Source organism: Carassius carassius, chromosome 2, assembly GCF_963082965.1.
Source record: "Carassius carassius chromosome 2, fCarCar2.1, whole genome shotgun sequence".
NCBI classification, from domain to species: Eukaryota; Metazoa; Chordata; class Actinopteri; order Cypriniformes; family Cyprinidae; genus Carassius; species Carassius carassius.
Genome location: NC_081756.1, coordinates 15,978,020 through 16,001,553, shown reverse-complemented (window position 1 = coordinate 16,001,553; position 23,534 = coordinate 15,978,020). Strand labels below are relative to the sequence as shown.

Below are 23,534 nucleotides of genomic sequence, written 5' to 3'. Positions count from 1 at the left end.
CCCTAACCCTCACAGGAAACTTGCTTTGTGCTTTTTTTCCTGTGCTTTTTTACTTTCTCAAAAAAAACTCATTCTGTATGATTTATAAGCGTTCTGAAAAATGGGCACATGGGTTATGTTCTCATAAGTCACCCTCTCCTTGTAATACCTGTGTCATACCCACACACACACACCAATCTTCCCTGTTCCACAGACACACTCTCCCATTCACACAGTGTAGTTTTATTTTTCTCCTGAAGAAGTGCTGAACAATGTGCCGTAAATAAAATGTAAAACATATTGGTACAAATCAGTCTTTTGTCATCCATAAATATTCAACCAAATATCAGTGCAAGGTGTCCTCCATTGACCTTAAAGGACTGCCTTATGAATGACTCTTGCTTTTGTTTTTCACAAGTGCCTCTTTTTCCCATCTGTGAAGTATGATACATTATTGGCAATTCTCAGATATTCCAACATCACAACATAGAGATGGCAAATATATAAATGTTTTCTTCTTTTTCTTACTTAAAAATGTCTTCCATGCCATGTGTTTCCTTCTCAAAATGTCCTTAATGTACAGCATGTTAAGATTACTGGATTCCCCTAAACAAACACATAGCAAACACCATGGCAAAAAGCTGATGGGAGAGAAAGAAAAACAAATAGAGTTTAGCAAAGAGTTCAATGCAAATACTGTTTTAAAAATACTTCTTTACTACACTGATCTTGGGAAAGGTGCTATATAAATTAAACATATTATTGTTGTTATTATTATTATTATTATTATTATTAATAATTATTATTATTAGAAGCACATTTCATGGTAAATCAACTTCTCTCTCCACTAGGTGTCGATCACAACCCATACTTCTTGGAAAACAATTCGTCATCACATTATAAGTGTAAAATCATTACATCATACCTTTATTAAAAAGCAAAATCATAATCTTACTTCAATAGTCAGCACCACGATAGCAAGGGCTCCAGCCATGTAGATGTATGTCTCAAAATAGTCCACTACTGCTGAATAACAGCCCTGTTTCAAAGTACAGATTTTAATATGAGAGAACAAAATGATGCTGCTTCAGTGGATACTGAATTTCTCATTTATTACTAACTACTCATAGTGATGTCATTCTGAGTTGGTTATAACCAGTGTGTGTGTGTGTGTGTGTGTGTGTGTGTGTGTGTGTGTGTGTGTGTGTGTGTGTGTGTGTGTGTATGTATGTGTATATATATATATATATATATATATATATATAAAACACACACACACACACACTCACTGGCCACTTTATTAGGTACACCTTGCTAGTACCAGGTAGGACCCCCTTTTGCCTTCAGAATTGCCATAATTCTTATCCTCTAAAACAAGATTAAGGTTTAATTTGGCTCATCAAGGACTTGCTTGTCATACCGGAGTCCGGAAAACATATGATCATGTTATGCGACAGTTTTATTGGCCTAAGGTAAAACGAGATGTGGCTAAGCATATACGATCTTGTCATACATGTCAGATTACTGGTAAACCAAATCAAAAAGTGCCTGTAGCTCCGCTGCAGCCTATTTCTGTTGTTTCCACTCCTTTTGAGCATTTGATCATTGACTGTGTAGGCCCTTTGCCCTGGTCTAAGACTGGTCATCAGTATCTTCTCACTGTTATGTGCCAGACTACCCGTTATCCTGCCGCTTATCCATTGAAGTCTATCACTACGAAGTCTATTTTGAAGGCCCTCACTAATTTTATGTCGACCTTTGGAATTCCCAGGGTTATTCAATCTGATCAGGGTTCAAATTTTATGTCTAAACAGTTCTCAAAAGCTCTGCGTCAGCTTCGAGTAAGCCACAATATTTCTAGTGCTTATCATCCACAGAATCAAGGAGCTCTTGAAAGGTTTCATCAAACCTTGAAGTCTCTTTAAACTCTTTTAAACCTTCATAATCATCGGGAAGAAGGAGGCGGTAACCGGCGGACAATCAAATGATATTTTAAAGATCAAAATAAACACAAAACAGCACGTCAGCCCCTCACGGACGACTGACGCGCACAAATAAAAATCAAAACACAAACTAAAACCCAGGCCTGGTCCTCTCTCATCCTTCACTGTCATCGCTCCTGTTTTATATCCTTCCATCTCCTCCGTGGAACTCGAGACTGGTGGGTCGAGCAGGTGTCGCTCATTTCCAATCACTCCACCGGCCACGCTCCTGTTCCCACGTCTCTCGGCCCCACCCCACTCGTCACAGTCATATTGTGTGGAGCTCGATGCGGATTGGGAAGAAGGTCTACCGTGGATGTTACTAGCGATACGTGAGGTAATCCAAGAAAGTCTTGGTTTTAGCCCAAATGAACTGGTGTTTGGACATGTAGTTCCAGCTGATGAGTGGCGAACGTCTAAACCTTCTGAAAATATTTCAGATTATGTGACTGGATTTCGGCGTAGACTGTATGAGGCAAGAGCTATTGCTAGAAAGAAAATGGGTAGGTCCCAAACAAAAATGCAGCAACACTTTGACAGGAAAGCTAAGTTGAGAAAGTTTCAGGTGGGTGATCAGGTATTGGCCTTGCTGCCTCTTCCTGCTAACCCATTTCAAGCTAAATTTACAGGACCGTACAGTGTAGCTAAACGCCTTTTGGGTAATAATTATCTGTTGAATACTACTGACCATAGGAGAAAAGTGCAAGTTTGTCACAGTAACTTGTTGAAGTCTTATGTAGTGTCTGTTCCTTCTGTTTCTGTTAGTGTGGTAAATACTTGTGATTCTTCTAATCTAGAACAGTCTTCTCTCTATTCCAGCATAAGTGGTGATTCTTCAGAGAATGCTGATGAGGATGGGAATCTTTCTCGAGAAAAAGTACATGGGCAACTTAACAACTCCGAGATGCTTACTGATCTGTCCTCTCATCTCTCTTATTTGATAGAGAAGGAGAGGAATGATGTCACTGAGTTAGTGATGTCATCTCCTTCTCTTTTCATTGATGTCCCTGGTCGTACTTCTGCCATTGAACATGACATTTTGAGATTTTGGTCCATACTGATATGATAGCATCACACAGTTGCTGCAGATTTATCGGCTGCACATCCATGATGCGAATCTCCCATTCCACCACATCCCAAAGATGCTCTATTGGGTTGAGATCTGGTCATTGTGGAGGCCATTTGAGTAAAGTGAACTCATTTTCATGTACAAGAAACCACTCTGAGATGATTTGAGCTTTGTGACATGGTAGCCATCAGAAGATGAACATGGTCAGCAACAATACTCAGGTAGGCTGCTGCATTTAAACGATGCTCAGTTGGTACTAAGGGGCCCAAAGTGTGCCAAGAAAACATCCCCCACACCGTTAAACCACCACCAGCTTTAACTGTTGAGACATGGCAGGATGGATCCATGCTTTCATGTTCTTTAAACCAAATCCTGACCCTTCCATCTGAATGTCGCAGCAGAAATCAAGACTTATCAGACCAGGCAACGTTTTTCCCATTTTTTTATTGGCCAATTTTAGTGAGCCTGTGCAAATTGTAGCCTCCACACTGGTGTGGTCTTCTGCTGCTGTAGCCCATCTGCTTCAGGGTTCAACATGTTGTGCATTCAGAGATGGTATTCTGCATACCTTGGTTGTAACAAGTGGTTATTTGAGTTACTGTTGCCTTTCTATCATCTCTAACCAGTCTGCCCATTCTCCTCTGACCTCTGACATCAACAAGGCATTTTCGTCCACACAACTGTCGCTCACTGGATATTTTCTCTTTTTCTGACTATTCTTTGTAAACCCTAGAGATGGTTGTGGTTGAAAATCCCAGTAGATCAGTAGTTTTTGAAATACTCAGACCAGCCCGTTGTAACGATCAGTCCACTGAAGGCGAGCATAGATGAACCCAAGTGCAGTTTATTTACAGTGAAATCCAAAATATCCAAACATAATCCAAACCAGAAACAGAGACTTGACGGAAACAGACTTGACTTGAACAGACTTGACCAAAGTCCTTTCAGGCAAGTCGTGCCACTCGGCCGCCATCTTGGCAACGCCTCCGGGCAGCTATTTCAGAATAACAAGACCAGCTCCTATCTAAATGAATGGGCAGAGAGTCAGAACTGCACTTTCACTGGTCACCGGGACATAAAAACAGCATGTATAGAAACAGCAGTGAAATATGATAAAAATCGCTGAAAAAATTTGATGACTTTGCCCCAAAATACAAAACGCCTTTTTCCCCACAGGTTATACCTTTACTACGCATGCGCAAGCGTTCCTCAACTGTGCGCATACGTCAGTGGAACCAGACGATAGGCTTAAATGTTTCCTGGCTTGACTGTTTAAAAGCAGATGATTGGCTTTCCAGCGGGAGGGGTGGGACATGTGCACACAACCGCCATCTTTGCTGTTACGGGTTTTCCTTCTACTGTATAGTTGTATTGAGGATTGAGGAAGTGGCATGTCTCTTATAAACTGTCTCTGACTTGACTCACCAACAGCAGGTTACATACGTTAATACACGACCAGGCACAAGGACAATTACCTGACTACTTATAGCAGACAAAGAAGGACACATGACATGAACAAACCAATGGGGAACAAGGCACATGACTAAAACAACCAATGAACTAACAGAAATGTTAAATCACATGACAAGACAATAACCAATGAGAACATGACACATACACAAGACAGAAATACATGAGGGCAAGGGAAGCATGACACAAACGGCATGATGTTGGCCGTGACAGGACAGGCCACTGGAGCGCAGTGTGCAGCCCACACACTCAAAATGGCGACTGCCATTACTGGAAGTACTGAGGCCACGGGAACGGTCTCAGTGACTGCCGAGACTTGACGAGACTCAGGGCATGCCGGCCATCTCGGCCGGGGACTCAGGCATGGCGGCCATGTCGAGACGAGACCCTGGATGATCAGTTGAGACGTGACGATGCACTGGAAGTTCAGCTGAGGCGTGACGAGGCTCTGGAAGTTCAGCTGAGGCGTGACGAGGCTCTGTGAGGCATGACGAGGCTCTGGAAGTTCAGCTGAGGCATGACGAGACTCTGGAAGTTCAGCTGAGGCGTGACGAGACTCTGGAAGTTCAGCTGAGGCGTGACGAGGCTCTGGAAGTTCAGCTGAGGCGTGGCGAAAATGGAAGTTCAGCTGAGGCGTGACGAGACTCTGGAAGTTCAGCTGAGGCATGACGAGACTCTGGAAGTTCAGCTGAGGCGTGACGAGACTCTGGAAGTTCAGCTGAGGCGTGACGAGACTCTGGAAGTTCAGCTGAGGCGTGACGAGACTCTGGAAGTTCAGCTGCAGTGTGACGAGACTCTGGAAGTTCAGCTGAGGCGTGACGAGACTCTGGAAGTTCAGCTGAGGCGTGACGAGACTCTGGAAGTTCAGCTGTGGCGTGACGAGACTCTGGAAGTTCAGCTGAGGCGTGACGAGACTCTGGAAGTTCAGCTGAAGCGTGACGAGACTCTGGAAATTCAGCTGAGGCATGACGAGACTCTGGAAATTCAGCTGTGGCGTGACGAGACTCTGGAAATTCAGCTGTGGTGTGACGAGGCTCTGGAAGTTCAGCTGAGGCGTGACGAGACTCTGGAAATTCAGCTGTGGCGTGACGAGACTCTGGAAATTCAGCTGCAGTGTGACGAGACTCTGGAAGTTCAGCTGAGGCGTGACGAGGCTCTGGAAGTTCAGCTGAGGCGTGACGAGGCTCTGGAAGTTCAGCTGAAGCGTGACGAGACTCTGGAAATTCAGCTGTGGCGTGACGAGACTCTGAAAGAGCAGCCATTTTCCGAAGAGACTCTTGAGTGGCAGCCATTTTGCGACGGATCTCTTGAATAGCAGCCATGTTGTTGAGAATCTCTTGAGAAACGGGCATGATGTGCGTAGGCTCTGGTGTATCAGGCATGACGTGAATTGGCTGTGGTTTGGCATGCATGACAGGCGGGACATCACAATGCTCCGGTGTGTTAGGTACTGAAGGATAGCAGGGTTTCTCATCCGCAATCCCCACAGTAAATGAGGAACCACTCAACCGGAGTGCAAAGTCGATATAGCTAGTCAGAGTCCAGTGAGGTGTGTGTCGTGGCATTAACAAAGAGATTTCCTTAGTGAGTCAAAAACGGAAAATTTCTTTGAGGTCCATATCATTGAAGTCCACTAAGTAGTCCAAGGAGGACAACTGCTGGGTTCATGGTTAGGTCTTGTATTCTGTAACGATCAGTCCACTGAAGGCGAGCATAGATGAACCCGAGTGCAGTTTATTTACAGTGAAATCCAAAACATCCAAACATAATCCAAACCAGAAACAAAGACTTGACTTGACTTGACTTGAACAGACTTGACTTGAACATACTTGACTCACCAACAGCAGGTTACATACGTTAATACATGACCAGGCACAAGGACAATTACCTGACTACTTATAGCAGACAAAGAAGGACACATGACATGAACAAACCAATGGGGAACAAGGCACATGACTAAAACAACCAATGAACTAACAGAACTGATAAATCACATGACAAGACAATAACCAATGAGAACCTGCCACATACACAAGACAGAAATACATGAGGGCAAGGGAAGCATGACACAAACGGCATGAAACAAACTACAACATAAGAGACATGAAAACGTAGAACAAGAAACAAAAGCCAAAACATGAAACAAAAGCCAAAACAGACATTACACCTGTCTGGCACCAACAACCATTCCACGTTCAAAGTCACTTAAATCCCCTTTCTTCCCGAGAAAGATTTTTTAATGTTGTGTACATTATGGGACTTTTTATTTAAAAAACAATAAGGTTCTAGTCGAATGGAACACAAAAACTTTGAAGCTCAATATCTCAAAACTACTCGGAATGCAGATAGAACCTTATAATTCCAAGGGGACGAATTGGTGTTACCCAGCAGTTGAACAGGTGTACCTAATAAAGTGGCCGGTTAATGTATATTAATAGAAGAGTATACTGTATATGATTTAGAATATGAATCATTCATTTTGATAGCTATTACATTGAGAGGGTCATATACCACATTGTTCTTTCTAAAAATATTTTGTTTTTCATCCTTTTTCCTTCTCAGTTTGTTGATGCATTTCTTGTTGCATATTCATTCCCAATCATTTACTAATTTGTAGTAAACTCATTGCTGACCTTGATACGGATTGGCATAATTCCCTTGAGACACTCCTCCTTGCTCATCATCAGATTGTTCCTCTGGCAACAAACCTCTGGCACTAGTCTGCTGGGGTTCAGCTGTCTGAAGAGGCTCTGATCATCGAAGTCTTCAGCGCTGTTCACCCCACAGCAGTCAAACTATAAAGACACCAATACACAGTTTAATGTCTTTAAAGCCATTATTGTGCTATATTTTTTTACAGTATGTTATCGTACTGTGGTCATAATGGCATTCCATGTGGAGGTGAAGACATCAGTGCTATTGGTTCCTTGGTAATGTACTTTTAGCTCCTTGGTGAAGTAATCTCTGGTGAGCTGCTGATCCACAGATAGAAAGTAGTAGTGAGAGCAGAGGTATATTACAGATGGCTTGATGATATCCAGTTAGAATAATACTCACATGCTCCCGGAAAATGAATGCCAAAATGGCCACCGCCAGCTCTGCCAGAAATATGATGAGTATAAGCATGAAGAACTGTGGAAGAAAAACAGGACATTTGCATCTAAATCAGATGTGAAGTAGTTTAGATGGCCAAATATGAATAGGAATTCACAATATTAATATAGTTCCAGCTGATACTGAGAAGCCAATTATTATTATGATGCTATAGCCTATTTTAAAATGAATATTATTCTGTTTAAATTAATAAAAAAAGCATTATGATATATTTGCATTATATATATATATATATATATATATATATATATATATATATATATATATATATATATATATATATATTTTTTTTTTTTTTTTTTTTTTTAATGCTTCAAGTGAATTTAGGCATAACAGCATTATAATACACAGTATAAAAACTGACATTTCGTAAAAAATATTTGCTAAAGATTACATTGTGTTATTAAATTAATAAAATTATTATTACTTTTTATAGATTGATTTTAAGCGAGCATTAAATTATTTAAATTGTACAAATGGGGAAAATGGGCATTTACAATAAATATCCAATATTGACAGATATCAAAAAGTTTTATATCTAGTAAGAAAGAAAATCCCATACAAACAGTAGAAGACATTTATTTTCTCGTATGGCTCCGCAGCAGCCCAGAAATCCCAGCAGGAACAGCATCCCGCCCATGATCAAAATTGTATAGACTCCTGTAAACAGGAGAGGGTTGGCTGCCACAATCTCCCGGAAACCTGTCGGGTCCACCAGCACCCAGATTCCCACCCCAAGAAGGAATGCACCGCCAAGCTAATGGAGGACAAAATGGCTTAGTATAGATCCCAGCACAATGTAAACATAAAATATGATTTTATGAAATAGCCATATTGAGCTTATCAAATAATGATTGATGCTCAGTTTTTCTATGGAACAGCACATTTTCCCACAGCACTAGTTTGGTAGAGAGAAATTAATAATACTGCTTAAAAAAACACCTTTGAGAACAAAGGAATTGCAGTGTGGTTTATGAGCAAAATGAAGTCACGTTGGCGCAAGATCAGTGTTTTTTTTTTCATACCGTTATGTTAACATTTCATTCAGACTCTTTTGAACTCTGTTTTGTTAGGAAAGCAAGGGTCTGCACCTGCATCTCATCAGGTTTTCAGTTTAATAAAGTAAACAGATTCTTCCCTCACTTCCAACCAAAGCAAATCGTCACTCCTAGTCAGTCTGAAACAAACATAACTAGCATGATGCTACATTTAAGTTCAGATCTTATCAGGTATGTAAAACAATGGTCTACGCTTTTAAAAATAAATGTTCTTTAACTGCATCAATAGGTCCATGAAGAACCTTTCAAGAACATTCACATTTTCATTTTTTATTGTGGAAGAGCTTCTTTGAATTATTAAAATATTCTTCACACTGTTGAAAGAAAGGTTCTTTGGAGAACGCAAAATGTTTCCCCAATGGCATCACTGCAAACCCCCTTTTGAAACCTTTAGAGAAAGAGAGCACTCACAAAAATGAAAAAGTTGAAGATGAACATGAGGTACTTGATGCAAATGAGACAGTCCCCCTCCATACTTGTGCCTCTTGCTGAAGCTTCTCCTTGCCCCTGAGGAAGCATCATAAGAAACAAAGAGAGTCGTTACTGCACAGGAGATGCTAAAGTCACATGTTCAATTTAAAGACAAGTCCAGGAGTCAATGTTGTGACTGAGGGTCTTTTGTGTTTTTAAGCTCATTCAGTGAGATCATTTTGTGAATTTGTTACTTAAATAATACACTGGCATTGACAAAACACACATTGACAGACATATTGTGTTCAGGCGCTCCAGATGAATAATGCAGCATTGTGTAGTTCGAAGAATGACTGGCAGCTCCTGTAATCATATGCCTGGAAATGTAACACAAAGATAGACGTAAAACAAAATTCACAGCCTTTTCTCTGTAAAAAATATTTCGCACTGACTGCTCATGCATGTTACATGCTGACTCGATGTACAAAATGAGTTGTTTGCGAAAGGAAATATGGAGGAGGAGTACTGAAAACAGGCAGCTTGGCTATAAAAAAACACCATCAGGATGGCTGGAGCATATTTGCTCATCTTCACACAAGGAGCAATACTCAGAGGGCTAAATAAACAGCTCCTTTCAGCACTCCAGACCGCAAGCTGTGCGCTCCAGTCTTTCTCTGAAATTCATCCACTCTAGTTCTTTTATGCCTATATGCTCCCAGTGTTTTCAAACGATGTTCCATCACCTGTGCTACTTTAATGATGCATATTTCCCTTTTCTCTGCTACGAGACAATGCAGGGTGCACAGTGTACAAATACACTATTAGAGTGTGCTAATACAACAAAGTGATTGGACGAATTAGATTCTGGCTGCCTGAAATTACTGATTAATTTTAGCATGCCCTGCATTTATACTCAGTATCTCGCTTTTCAGCTTTACGATGATATAGAATACTTGTTTGATGCTTTTTTCCATGTGTTTTTAGAGTAATTAGGTTGATGGTAAGTGCTACCTCTATAAAAAGCTAAAGTGTCCCTTGCTGACAATACACTCTCTATAATTACAGGCCATTAGGGGAATCTAGGTTAATGATGGTAAAAATAGCTATGAACAGCTGGCCGATTCCACGGGAGTTGATTGTAGATGCCATGGCGGAAAATAATTCCACCTCTCTTCTCACGGAACAGTTCTGGCATAATTCAATAATCCTGGTTTTTAAAAGTAATTTCCTGTGCAACACTGCGAGTCAGTCAGGTGTTATAAGTGGTGGAATGGAAGGGACCTCGGGAGCCCTGCTAAACTCAGTCAACTTGCAGGTGAATGAACAATTTTATTTGTACAGTATGTTTGTGGAAAGGAGGATGGTTGGACATATCATGTCATCTTACATTAAGACCACCAACTTTAGAAGGTTTGAAGGCTTAGCCAAGACATCTCAAGGCCATTATCACTGTCATATTGACTTTTTTTTATTATTATTAAGGTCTTTAAACCTCATCACAACAATCCAGATATTCCAATAATGGAAAAAAGAAGTTGCATTATATAAATTAATGGTAAATGTACATTTTTTGTTTGTATCTTTGTACATTAATTAAATAAATTACAATGCATTGTGTATATCTTAATCATATTATAAAAATACTAGCATGCATGCACAGTGCAGTGATGTTTGTGGCTTAAAAACATGCATGCCCATGTTTATGTTTCATATATTATGACCTGGTCAGTGGTGGAGACTGAATATTTGCTAAAAAGTTTTTATGGTTTTTTTTTTTTTTTTGGATAGGTCTATGTCATAAAAGCAAAAACACCAGTTATGCTCACTGTACAGGTACTGTAGCTCTTGTAACTTGCAGTGTCTTACACCATTTCTGAATTTGGTAAACTGATGCAATGCGCATAAACTGAACTTCAGAATATATGTAATGCACATGTTAAGAAACGTGAATCTGACTGCAATATTTAGAGTACATATAAACAGAACTTTCAGATTGTGAAATATGATTGGTGTCAGCACACAGAAGGAGACAACACAGGTAAATAACCACAACACAAAGCTTTAAGAGGCTTTGTGCACAGACTTGGTTGAAATTGGAGATGAACCAGTGATAGAAGTAGGCAAAGCCCAGGAATTGTTGAAGTTCTTTGATGGCGCTTGGTTGTGGCCATTCCTTGACGACTTATACCTCCTCTACTCCATTTGAATGCCATGGTGGTTGATGACATATCCCAGGAACTGTATAGAATTATGGTGAAACTCACACTTCTCCAGTTTAAGATTGATGTGGTGTTCTCTCAGCTTCTGAAGGACCTTCTTCACGTGGTGTTTGGTCAGGTTCTGTGAGAAAACAAGGATGTCATCGATGTACACTATAATGAAGTAGTGGAGGTACTCCTGGAACACCTCATTCATGAATCCTTGGAAGACCGAGGCTGAGTTGGAGAGGCCATAAGGCATAACCTAATATCCGTAGTGGCCAGATGGTTTAACAAATGGCGTATTCCATTCACCACCCTCCAGGATTCAAATGAGGTTGTAAGCACAGGTCCAGATTTGAGAAGATGCGAGCTCCATGCAGCTGTTCCAGGGCAGACGGGACCAGAGAAAGTGGATAACAATACTTGACCTGAGCTGAGACTTAGCTGAGCAGTAACACTGTGCTTGATTTGCAGGTTCATGGGGAATCAGGAATGCTGAGCAGATGACTGAAGATGAAGGGATCATAGAGCAGATCAGGTAAGTAGTCAGGTAAGTTGATGCGAGAAGTAACAACAAGACCAGACACTAAGGGGGTGATGGGAAGGCGGCTTTATACTGTGGTTAATCAGTGCAGACGTGAGGAGAATCAGAACTCTTAAAACCAGAAGATATGTGACATGTCAGAACAATGTTTCTTTTTTTTTTAAACAAGCAAAAATGATTTTACAAAACAGATTGACTATTAAATGGCACAAATAAAACCAGGATACAGGAACTAAGCTGGCTTCTGTTCAGTTAAAACTCAAATATCTACATATCAGATTTCACAGTCTTAAACTATTTGCTCATTGAACTCAAAAAGCACCCAAAAATCTGTGTTTTTCATGCAGAAAGGACCTCTTGAACTGCAGAGGAAAAAAAACACTGCACTTTTAGAGCAGTAGATGAAAGTCAATGACCGAGGAGATAGTGGGGCAGGATTGAGCTATGATTTTTGCATCTAGCTACAGAACACAACCTGTTCACGACGCACTCATCCATCACGAGACAGCCTCCAACTGGGTGGTACAGTGGGCAGCTTCAGGGAGAATAAACAAATATGGTTACAAAATATATATTTTGTCATCATTTCCTCACTTTCATGTTCACTAAAAAAAAAATCTTTCATCCAATTAAAACAATATAGGGTAATGATTCACATCTCTATTTAATTAACTTCAGCCAATTTAAAATAAACATCTTGTCCTTAGGGGAAGTTAGTTATTTTTCCTTGGCTCAAGTTAAATAAATAGATATGTGAATCATTACCCTAATTTGTTTTTTAATTGGATGAATTAAACTTTTTTTTTCTCGGTGTTGTTCCAAACTAGTTTGTCTTTCGTTCTTGGAAAATACCATGAAAGTCAGAGGCATCCAATGATGTTTTGTCATACAGGTTTACAAGAGGATGAATGCTGACATATTTTTTAATTCTTGGTAAAATCGAGCCCAGCGTTTGTTCAGTCAGGCCACGGAGGCATAGGCTGCAACCAGCTGATGTGGTCAGCAGTCAAATAGCTCCAATCACTACCATTCTCCTATTAGACACGGGACATATATATGTGGCACTACTGCTGGGTAAGTATGCTCAAATAGCTGGCAACCCTCCCGCCCTCCCCATTATAAGAATGAGCATATTACCGTGCACCTTCTGGTTGTCGTCTCTTTGTTTCAGATCACTAAGGCTTTCAAGTCCTGGATGGCATGGACCTCACTGCTGAGAGACACTTATCCTCATAATTAAGCTACAGGATAGACCTCCCATTGCCACATCTATACGATTAAAAGCAAACATTACCACTGCTTTTAGAGACATTATTAAGTGTCTAAATCGCCATGTATTTCCATGCTGATGGTTCTGGGGGGTTCATGTTTAAACTCTTGTATGTTCAATTAATTTGGGAGCAAGAACCCCCATAAGGAACCATACCGCCAAAGATAAATTGTGTTCAATAAACTCAAGTAACTTTCCAAAGTGGTCCTGTCTGAACTTTTATTAAGCATATAAAGTGTACTACATCATATCTGATGCACAAATTTCTGAGGCCTCTAAATTATAAACTTGATCAAATTTTTGTTGAAAAATCTATGTCCACAATCTGCTACAAGCTTTCTTTCATCTGATTAATAGTTTGTACTTTATCAAGTAAAAGGCCTTTTAGTATATTTCTAAAATGTAGTGTCATTCTGAAGCAACAGGAAAGTCAACAAAAAACAAAAAAACAACTAAACTAAAACTAGCTTATAGATCATAAATCTAAGCATTTAATTATCATTTTGTAGCCTATTATTTGGGATATATACTGTATAGTGACAACTGATAATTAAATTCAATGCATTTTTTGTACTGTTATAAAGATCTCACTGATTTACATTACAAACAAATAACAGAATTAGTTTTTTTTTTTAATCAAGATTTGTTTCTAAACGTTCAATAAACATTTTAAATACTTCAGCATATACATGGATTTCTCGGCGACGTCATCACTGCTTGCACACGCAACCAAGAGGCAAAAGACCCGCGCTCTTCGTACCGGAGTAAATGGTTTAGGTGGTGGTGTTGTCGCTAGTCAAAATGCCAAGGAGTTGTTGCGTTGTCAATTGTACCAACCGAGCCAGTGCTGGGTGTCAGATGTTCAACGTGCCACAGTATGTCCGGATTTTGATTCGTAAACAGTTGGACGTTTTACATAATGTTATATTAATAGTATATTAATGTGAAACACAAACAAACAGATCCAACTCTGAAATTGCAATTTATTATTGAGTCAACAAGAAATTACAAACAATGCGAAATCTACGTTAATTACAATGTTCTTTTACTGAACTCGGCATAACAGATAGCAGTTTTCTGCCTCCTGGATGCACGCGCATCCGGTATTGTTTGTATACAAGAAACCCATGTATGATGAGAAAATGTTTGACAGACATGTAATATACTGGCTACTATTAAGAATAATATTGACAGAAATCAACTGAAAAATAAGCCATCTACTGTATACTGTAAATCTGTTGTCTAAAAGACAACCTTTTAACAGATTTGCATTCTCTGTGAAATAAACCAGACAGCATGCTTTTAAATTTCTCATAACTGTACCAGCAAGGGGCTGATTTCAGTGAAATATATTGAACTTAAAATACTTTAGCACTGAAAAGTCTCTATTTTGCATGTAATAATACAAACCCGATTCCAAAAAAGTTGGGACACTGTACAAATTGTAAAAAAGGAATGGAATAATTTACAAATCTCATAAACGTATATTTTATTCACAATAGTATATAGATAACATATAAAATGTTGAAAGTGAGACATTTTGAAATGTCATGTCAAATATTGGCTCATTTTGGATTTCATGAGAGCTACATATTCCGAAAAAGTTGGGGCAGGTAGCAATAAGAGGCCGGAAAAGTTAAATGTACATATAAGGAACAGCTGGAGGACCAATTTGCAACTTATTAGGTCAATTGGGAACAGGATTGGGTATAAAAAGAGCCTCTCAGAGTGGCAGTGTCTCTCAGAAGTCAAGATGGGCAGAGGATCACCATTCCCCCTCTGGGCCAAGGCTCATTTAAAATGGACTGTGGCAAAGTGGAAAACTGTTCTGTGGTCAGACAAATCAAAATTTGCACTTCTTTTAGGAAAACTGGGATGCCATGTCATCCGGACTAAAGAGGACAAGGACAACCCAAGTTGTTATCAGCGCTCAGTTCAGAAGCCTGCATCTCTGATGGTATGGGGTTGAATGAGTGTGTGTGGCATGGGCAGCTTACACATCTGGAAATGCACCATCAATGCTGAAAGGTATATCCAAGTTCTAGAACAACATATGCTCCCATCCAGACGTCGTCTCTTTCAGGGAAGACCTTGCATTTTCCAACATGACAATGCCAGACCACATACTGCATCAATTTTTTGGAATCGGGTTTGTACAAAGAGAGGTGAAAATGGCAAACTGAAGAAACACTGTGATCACATTGCAACCCTCTACATTGTGAGTAAATCACTCGCATATGCGACTAAATTTTACTCTGGGCGATTAAATGATGTCTATTGTTAGCCATTGGCTAATAAAGTCTTAGATTTTACTTGCTAGTGTGTGTGTTTGAGGCTATTATATGTTTAGCACATATATATTTTCACACGCTATACACTGACTGAGCGCTTCAGAGTTTCGCTCTCCATCAAGCGATCAGTACTTTTTCACTTCATCTCAATGGCCGCACAGCGCACCTGTATTCAATGCTCTGCAAACTCTTTGCCAAGGTGCACTACACACCGTTGCTTTTCTGATAACTGCAAAGAGAGCGAGTGAATCATTGCACTACATGTAACTGATATTCTTTGTTGTATTTTCCTGTCAAAATAATGGAGTTCATTTGGAATTATTCAGCTTTTTAGAACAAGCAGAAGATATGCCGATCTTCAGCAAATCAGTTCGACCAAACGCAGACGACTGATTAATATTCATGAACCCAGCACCTCATCAATCTGTAGTGCATTGTAGTAGAATTTGTATTATCTTTTAATAATTATATTATCTCTTTTTCTTCCTTTTTATTTTTACAGAAACCCTGAAAGATTAACAATATCTTAAGAATCACCATCAGTTAAAATGACAAATATGCATTCATACACAGTTCTAATCATTAAAGTTACATCATTAAATTGTGCTTAATTATCATAATACCATTATATAATGCTTGGTTGGCTAAGAAGCTAAGATTTAAGAAGCTGTGCCATTTTACAAAGATAAGCTGATTGTAATATAATGTAAAATAATTCTGGCGAGTAAACTAAAAAATGTACTAGCCAATGGCGATTATATTGCCAAAGTGTGAATATAGGGTTGCTTTGCTAAAAAATGATCAGACACTAACATTAATAAACCACATTAAATGTCACACTCTTTGTAATACATTGTCAAAACAGGATCTATGGTTAGATGTACTGACCTCTTTATATCTAGTCCTTTTGATGAAACCAGGCATACATCCCTTAACTGAGACCTAGTAAAGATTTTTTTCCCTGGGGACCTTTTACTTCCTCCCACTCTTCTTATTCAAGTCCCTAAACTGAGGGAAAACGGCTATTGCTTTTACCTCTGATGATAAGTCACTGCACCAAATAACTTAAAATGAATGGCATAGCATGATATTAAATACATACAAAAATATATAATTTTCCTCTTATGAGTCTCAACTGATAGGAAAGAGAATTTTTTTTTTCGATCTATAGCCAATGGTTGCTGTGCGAGGTGAGCTGAATTCTAAGCAGACACATAAAGTGAATTTAGAGGACTTGCCTCTCCTCTTTAGACAGTTACTGAAGCCCTGTGTCTGAGTTACCATCTCTTGTGGCATTAGCACATACATCATAACCGCCGTATTGGATGCATTTAGAATAAGAATTGATCTGTTGATTAGATGCTACACCAAAATTCTCACCGCTTTTTCTTTAGAGATAAAGCTCTTCATTTCTCAAGATTCATGCCAAGCACATAGTAGAAACAGTGATTCTTCAGTCTATTCAGACTATTAATCACCATTATTTGAACTATATTAATCACATGCGTAGAGTTGTGTTATAGAACTTAAAATTGTGATGTAACAGAAGTAGTGGCTGATCTTCTTCCATATTGTAATGTACATTACATCAGAGTTAAACAGATTATTGAAAAACAAAATATAGGTAGGACGGGAACTTGGTTCTCTCCATTGGTTGGTGAGTGGATGAAGGCAAATCTTACACAATAAAATGCATTAAGAAAAGAAAGAAAACAGGGTTAATTTACACTAAATGCTGACTTCAACTATATTAAACTTTATAAAGCCTCCTGATGTGATGACAAATTCTCCATACTGTTTCGTGTATGAGATGTTTAATCTACCATGTTCTCATTGGTATTCAGGAGCTGTTACTCTGATCCACAATGCTATGACCTTCAAATGATGTGTTTTGACAGAAAACACTGACCCTAAAATACATAAGAGATCTGTGTATTGAATCGTTTAGCAGAAGTCCACAGCATTATGCTGTAAGGAACAAAAAAACATGGTGGATATTTTAGGACAAAACATAGACCCTTAATGGTGGCTCTCTTTAGTAGGTGCCTGATAAACCTGCCAATAAAGTAATTATGGAAAATATTTTATTTAATTTTGAAAAGGGGGATATTTTATATAGTAAATGTGTACAAAAATAAGATAATTATTTCACAAAAAAAGGTAATATTTTTTCTCCTAATTGTAATGCATTATAAATTAAATGTACAATAGTGCGCTCTTTCTCAAACTTTCTAGTTTTATCCAAAAATCCTCACTATGACAATTGAGAGAGTACCAAGTCTGAAAACCAGACAAAAATGATGAACATCAACATCCACTGGGTGTTACCATGTTCCCAGATCTAATTACTCTAATAGGAAAAGAGGGTGTTAGTGTTGGAGGGTAACTGAGTGCTATCTGCTAACTGATAGACAAATGAACTGTGCTGTTCTTCTCTGTTTCTAGAGGATACCAGTCACAATCCGAGAGCAAGACATCTGCCAAAATACATCTAGTACTTTCAATGACATGCTGAGAATGACACAAACATGTATATGAGATTGGATGGGTGTCTAGTTTCCTTGAAAACAAGGAAATGTCAGGTTTACAATTCACAAATGTTTTGCTTTTTAATAAACTTTGAGATTGCCAGACACCCTTTTGGACATGTAACCACAAAAATACAGGCTTTGAGCAATGAAACCCATGAACATGACAAGAAAAACTTTACCATTAGCGATTGAATGTCTGTTAGCACCCTGTTGAGATAAGGTTTGATAGACTCAGGGAGCCAGAAGACGAAAAAAAGAGCAAAGCTGGAGGGAGAAGTATTGATTGAAAATTAAAATTAAAAAAACAGCAGGAAACCTTCTCACAAATACTTTACACTTGCATCATCTGCTCTAAATACCAACAATAACATGAATGAATCAATGCAGAATAGTGTTAAAAACACTTCAGAATGAGCCTCTGTTTCGAGAAAGTTTAGTATACTGGTGTTCAGGTTCCTTCACATTTTTTTAGTTCAGGCTCCTTCACACACACACACACACACACACAAAATATACTCATCATGAGATCAAGACATTTGTTCAGTGTGGGAATGTCTGAAGTTGCTGATAGTGTGAACGTCTCGGTTACGTACGTAACCCTCGTTCCCTGATGGAGGGAACAGAGACGTTATGTCGAACGACATATGGGGTCTCACTTGGGAGGCCAATCATCTCTGAATTTAAGAGAAAACGCCAATGAAAATTGGCTAGTGGATTAACACACCTGAGCCACTCCCCGTGCCACGGGTATAAATAGGGCGACAGGTGCATCCACTCATTAGGTTTTACGCTGAGGAGCCGAGAACGTGTCCCGGCAACAGCGAACGGTTCAAGGTTGTGGCATGGGGACATAACGTCTCCGTTCCCTCCATCAGGAAACGAGGGTTACGTACGTAACCGAGACGTTCCCTATCTGTCGGTGACTACGAGTTATGTCGAACGACATATGGGGTCCTATGGAAAACGCCACAACCTGAACACCGTCACAACCCTGTGGCGCTGCAATTGTCGACAAGCCCTGGCGTGCCACAAAAGCTACGCTTAAGGTCGTAACCTTCCCAAAGCCCCAGCGCAAATTCACTGACCTTGGTACCGAAGGGGCCAAAGGGTGAGTACATCGCTGCTGGAGAAGGCCACGCTGCTGTTCCGCCCACATAAAGTTAATGGAAGGGATTTCAACCTTCAGAGAAAGATTGCTTCAAATCTTCCCTATTTGTTCTTTCAGCTGGCAAGACAATGGGGAAGCGAGCCTAGGAAAAGGTCGCTACGGAGACCACATCCTACCCGTAGGGAGGTGACATGTGGATATACCGATATGGACTGACCCAGGGGGCAGTACTACATATGGAAGGGGTCTCTGAGGCAGGTCCTACCTTGGAGTAGGGATGGAACGGCTGCCAGAAGAGACTGACAGAACGGGTCTCTCAAGGGAAGACACGGGTTTGCCAAGAGGGAAACCTTACCGTGGAAGAATACACATATGGGATTACCCGTAGGGAACCATGCCATATGAACACCTAGCCCAGTACAGGGGCTGACCGGAACTCCGGGCATGCTAATGCCAGTACTGGGCCTGGCGACAGACTGCTCCGCCAAGTCTGACTGCCGAGGGTGCTGGAAGATGCTCGACCAGGGTACGCCAACCGGGGAACTCTACTGGGAGAAGAAAGGCGCTCACATCCCCGTGTTAGGGGGAATGGCGCAGCAAGCGTGACACCCAGCCAGCCCTTCCCACCAATTACCTGTTACCCAACACACGGGAAGAAACTGGCTCCACACGGAGGTTGTAAAACCTCGCAAAGGTGTTAGGTGTCGCCCAGCCCGCAGCTCGACAGATGTCTGCCAGAGTGGCGCCGTGCGCCAGTGCATAGGAGGAGGCCACACTCCGTGTGGAGTGGGCCCTCACCCCCAGGGGGCACGGCTCGCCTTGGGAATGGTAAGCCAAGGCGATGGCATCCACTATCCAGTGGGCCAACCTCTGCTTAGAGACAGCCTTCCCCTTCTGCTGACCTCCAAAGCAGACCAGGGGCTGCTCAGAGCTTCTGAAGCTCTGGGTGCGGTCCACGTATATGCGAAGCGCTCTTACGGGACACAGCGACGCCAAGGCTGGATCTGACTCCTCCAGGGGCAGCGCTTGCAGGTTCACCACCTGGTCTCGGAAGGGAGTGGTGGGAACCTTGGGCACGTATCCAGGCCGGGGTCTCAGGACAACGTGAGAGTAGGCCGGCCCGAACACAAGGCACTCTTCACTTACCGAAAATGCTTGGAGGTCCCCGACCCTCTTGATGGAAGTGAGCGCGATCAGGAGCGCTGTCTTGAGAGACAGGAACTTAAGCTCGACTGAATCCAGCGGCTCAAAGGGACCCCTCTGAAGTCCCACCAGGACAATAGAGAGGTCCCAGGAGGGAATCAGGGGTGTCCTAGGAGGATGTAACCTTCTGGCACCCCTCAGGAACCTAACGATCAGGTCATGCCTCCCCAGGGACCGGCCGTCCACTGCATCGTGATGGGCTGCAATGACAGCCACATACACTTTCAGGGTGGAGGGTGACAGCCCACGCTCCAACCTTTCTTGCAGGAAAGAAAGCACGACTCTGACCGGGCATCTCCGGGGGTCTTCTCGGTGAGAAGAACACCAATTCGTGAACAGACTCCACTTCAGAGCATAGGCCTGCCTCGTAGAAGGGGCTCTAGCCTGAGTGATAGTGTCTACCACTGCTGGGGGCAGATCACTTAGGTCTGCCGCGTCCCATCCAGAAGCCACACGTGGAGGTTCCAGAGATCTGGACGCAGGTGCCAAATGGTGCCAAGCCCCTGAGAGAGAAGGTCTCTCCTCAGGGGGATTCGCCAGGGAGGGGCTGTCACGAGGAGCATGAGTTCCGAAAACCAGGTCCGGGTGGGCCAATAAGGCGCAACCAACAGGACCTGTTCCTCATCCTCCCTGACCTTGCACAGTGTCTGTGCGAGCAGGCTCACTCGGGGAAACGCATACTTGCGTAAAGCCCGAGGCCAGCTGTGTGCCAGTGCATCTGTGCCCAGGGGGGCCTGGGACAGGGAATAGTACAGCTGGCATTGGGAGGACTCGTGGGAAGCAAACAGGTCTACCTGGGCTACCCCAAATCGACTCCAGATCAGCTGGACCATCTGGGGATGGAGTCGCCATTCCCCGGGGAAAGTGACACGATGTGTACCGCGGCGCCATGCCCATCTTGGGACTCGGGAGTGCAACCAGTGCTGAAGTGGCCTCATATGAAGCAACCCGAGCGGCGTGACTGCGGCTGCGGATGCCATATGCCCCAGGAGCCTCTGAAAGTGTTTCAGTGGTACCACTGTCCTGCCTCTGAAGGAACTCAGGCAGTTCAGCACTGACTGGGCACGCTCGCTGGTGAGACGTGCCGTCATACTCACCGAGTCTAACTCCATACCGAGATAAGAGATTCTCTGCACAGGGGAGAGCTTGCTCTTCTCCCGGTTGACCTGAAGCCCCAACTGACTGAGGTGCCGGAGCACGAAGTCCCTGTGATCGCACAACTCCTCTCGGGACCGGGCCAAAATGAGCCAGTCGTTGAGACAGTTGAGGATCCTGATGCCCACTTCCCAGAGTGGGGCAAGGGCGCCCTCCGCGACCTTCGTGAAGACACGGGGGGGCAGGGAGAGCCCGAAGGGAAGGACCTTGTACTGCCACGCCTGACCCTCGAAGGCAAACCGCAGAAACGGTCTGTGACGAGGGAGGATCGAGACATGAAAGTACGCGTCTTTCAGGTCGATCGCTGCAAACCAATCCTGGGGCTGGACGCATTTGATAATGCGTTTCTGCGTCAACATCCTGAACGGGAGCTTGTGCAGGGCCCGGATAGGTCGAAGGCCACCGCTTTTCTTGGGCACGATGAAGTAAGGGCTGTAAAACCCTGTCCTCATCTCAGCTGGAGGGACCGGCTCGATTGCATCCTTCGCCAGCAGGACAGCAATCTCCTCGCGCAAGACAGAGGCGTCCCGGACTGCCACCGAAGTCTCGAGCACGCCATTGAACTTGGGAGGTCGCCGGGCGAACCGAATCGCGTAGCCGAGTCGGACCGTCCGGATGAGCCAGCGTGACGGGTTGGGCAGCGAAAGCCACGCTCCCAGACTCCGTACAAGTGGCACCAAAGGGATAGTCGACATACCCGAAGTGGTGCAGCGATGGGGAGTTGTGTCGGAAGGCCCAGAAGGCATTGCGTCCTGAGTCAACACAGCCACACTCCCAGTGTTCCCGGAGGAACTGGCCAGAGACGCGTGGAGAGGCGTTGCGTCTCCGAACCGCGACTTCTCGACCGCTGGCGAAAGGGGGCGTCGTGGGTGAGAGTGAGGAGGCTGTGCGTCGCTCATTGTCAATCCACGAGCCTTGCAACTCGGAGGAAGGGGAATTTGCTCTTCTTTTGAAAAAGTGGGTGCCACTGGCCATTTGACCAGCGGCGGAACAGAAAGAAACATAAACTGAAGATTTTCCACCCGGCCCTCCTCCGGGGGAAGGAGTGGCGCTGTCTTCGCCAGCTCCTGAAGAGCAGTTCCCCACATCTCCGAGTTGCCCGTGTCAGGGCCGCTTAGTCGACTTCCTTGAGGACTTCGCAGCCGGGAGTGACACGGGGGGCGCCGCTCTCCTGCGCGGGGCTCGACGCGCCGGCCTCGAAGGACTCTCAGCACGGGGCGGAGCTGGTGTGGAGGATGCAGGGGGGCGCCCACGGCGTGGCCCGCGGCACTGTAAGCCTTGGCAGCGAGCGCGGCCGACAGTTTACAGGCCTTGGACGGGAGACGCGGACGATTCCTCCAAGTGGCGGCGTTTTGTGGGCACAGGTGCACCGCAACCGCTCTCTCCACCTGGGGAACATCCACGTACCCTCTGGCTGCCCCGCCATCGAGGGTGGTGAGGATGGAAGAGGGAGACGAGCGGCTTCTGGCCGTGAAAGGGGCCGTCCACGACTTTGTCACCTCTTCATGCACCTCCGGGAAGAAAGGCACCGGAGCAGAACGAGGTAGTGAGCCGCGCCCCGCGCCGAGAAACCAATCATCCAGCCGCGAGGGCTCGGGACTGGGCGGTGTAGTCACCTCCAGCCCGATACTCACGGCTGCCCGGGCAAGCATGGCCGACAACTCCAAGTCAGATTCGGCAGCAGCGACAACACCCGAGGGGGGCAGCCCCGCCGAATCCTCATCCTCAGAGGTCGATAACCCATCCCCCGATGCAGCGATCGACATCTGATTTTCGGGCGGCGCACCGAAAGACACGCTGGGACCGCCGTGAGACGGCCCAGCAGAATCAATCGGCAGCTGCACGGGACAGGCGCTGCGGGAAGAGTGAGAGGTCCGTGGGGCGTGGCCTGATGGAGAAGCTCTCACTGTAACCCTCAGATCTCCCAGAGCGCCAGCCGGCGGTCCTCTGCTCGAGCCAGAGAAACCGGGACGGGTGGCGACAGAGGGGTCTGCTGCACTCCCCTTGAGGAGTGAGAGACGCGATTGCAGCGCTGCCATGTTCATACGCCCACAGTAGACGCATGAATCATCCACGAGTGCAGCCTCAGCGTGTTGGACGCCCAGACACTGTAGACAACGCTCGTGACCGTCCACCGAAGACAGGAAA

General features: G+C 43.4%; 1 protein-coding gene across 4 annotated transcripts in view; it reads right to left on the bottom strand.

Moving 5' to 3' along the window:
• Positions 1–206: 206 nt before the first annotated feature.
• LOC132097194 (tetraspanin-18-like) overlaps positions 207–23,534 on the bottom strand; it is a 39,571-nt gene continuing 16,243 nt past the window's right edge. For 2 of the 4 annotated variants that reach the window (XM_059502831.1, XM_059502844.1), the window contains exons 3-9: positions 9,084–9,179; positions 8,177–8,371; positions 7,558–7,632; positions 7,374–7,475; positions 7,134–7,295; positions 935–1,018; positions 207–620 (exon numbers count right to left, since the gene is read on the bottom strand). In XM_059502831.1, coding sequence (XP_059358814.1) covers positions 573–620; positions 935–1,018; positions 7,134–7,295; positions 7,374–7,475; positions 7,558–7,632; positions 8,177–8,371; positions 9,084–9,179 — 762 coding nt within the window. In that variant the 3' untranslated portion in view covers positions 207–572. Of the gene's footprint in view, positions 621–934; positions 1,019–7,133; positions 7,296–7,373; positions 7,476–7,557; positions 7,633–8,176; positions 8,372–9,083; positions 9,180–9,369; positions 9,472–23,534 lie in introns of those variants that run through there. The other 2 variants (XM_059502850.1, XM_059502839.1) reach the window with 2 other exon arrangements.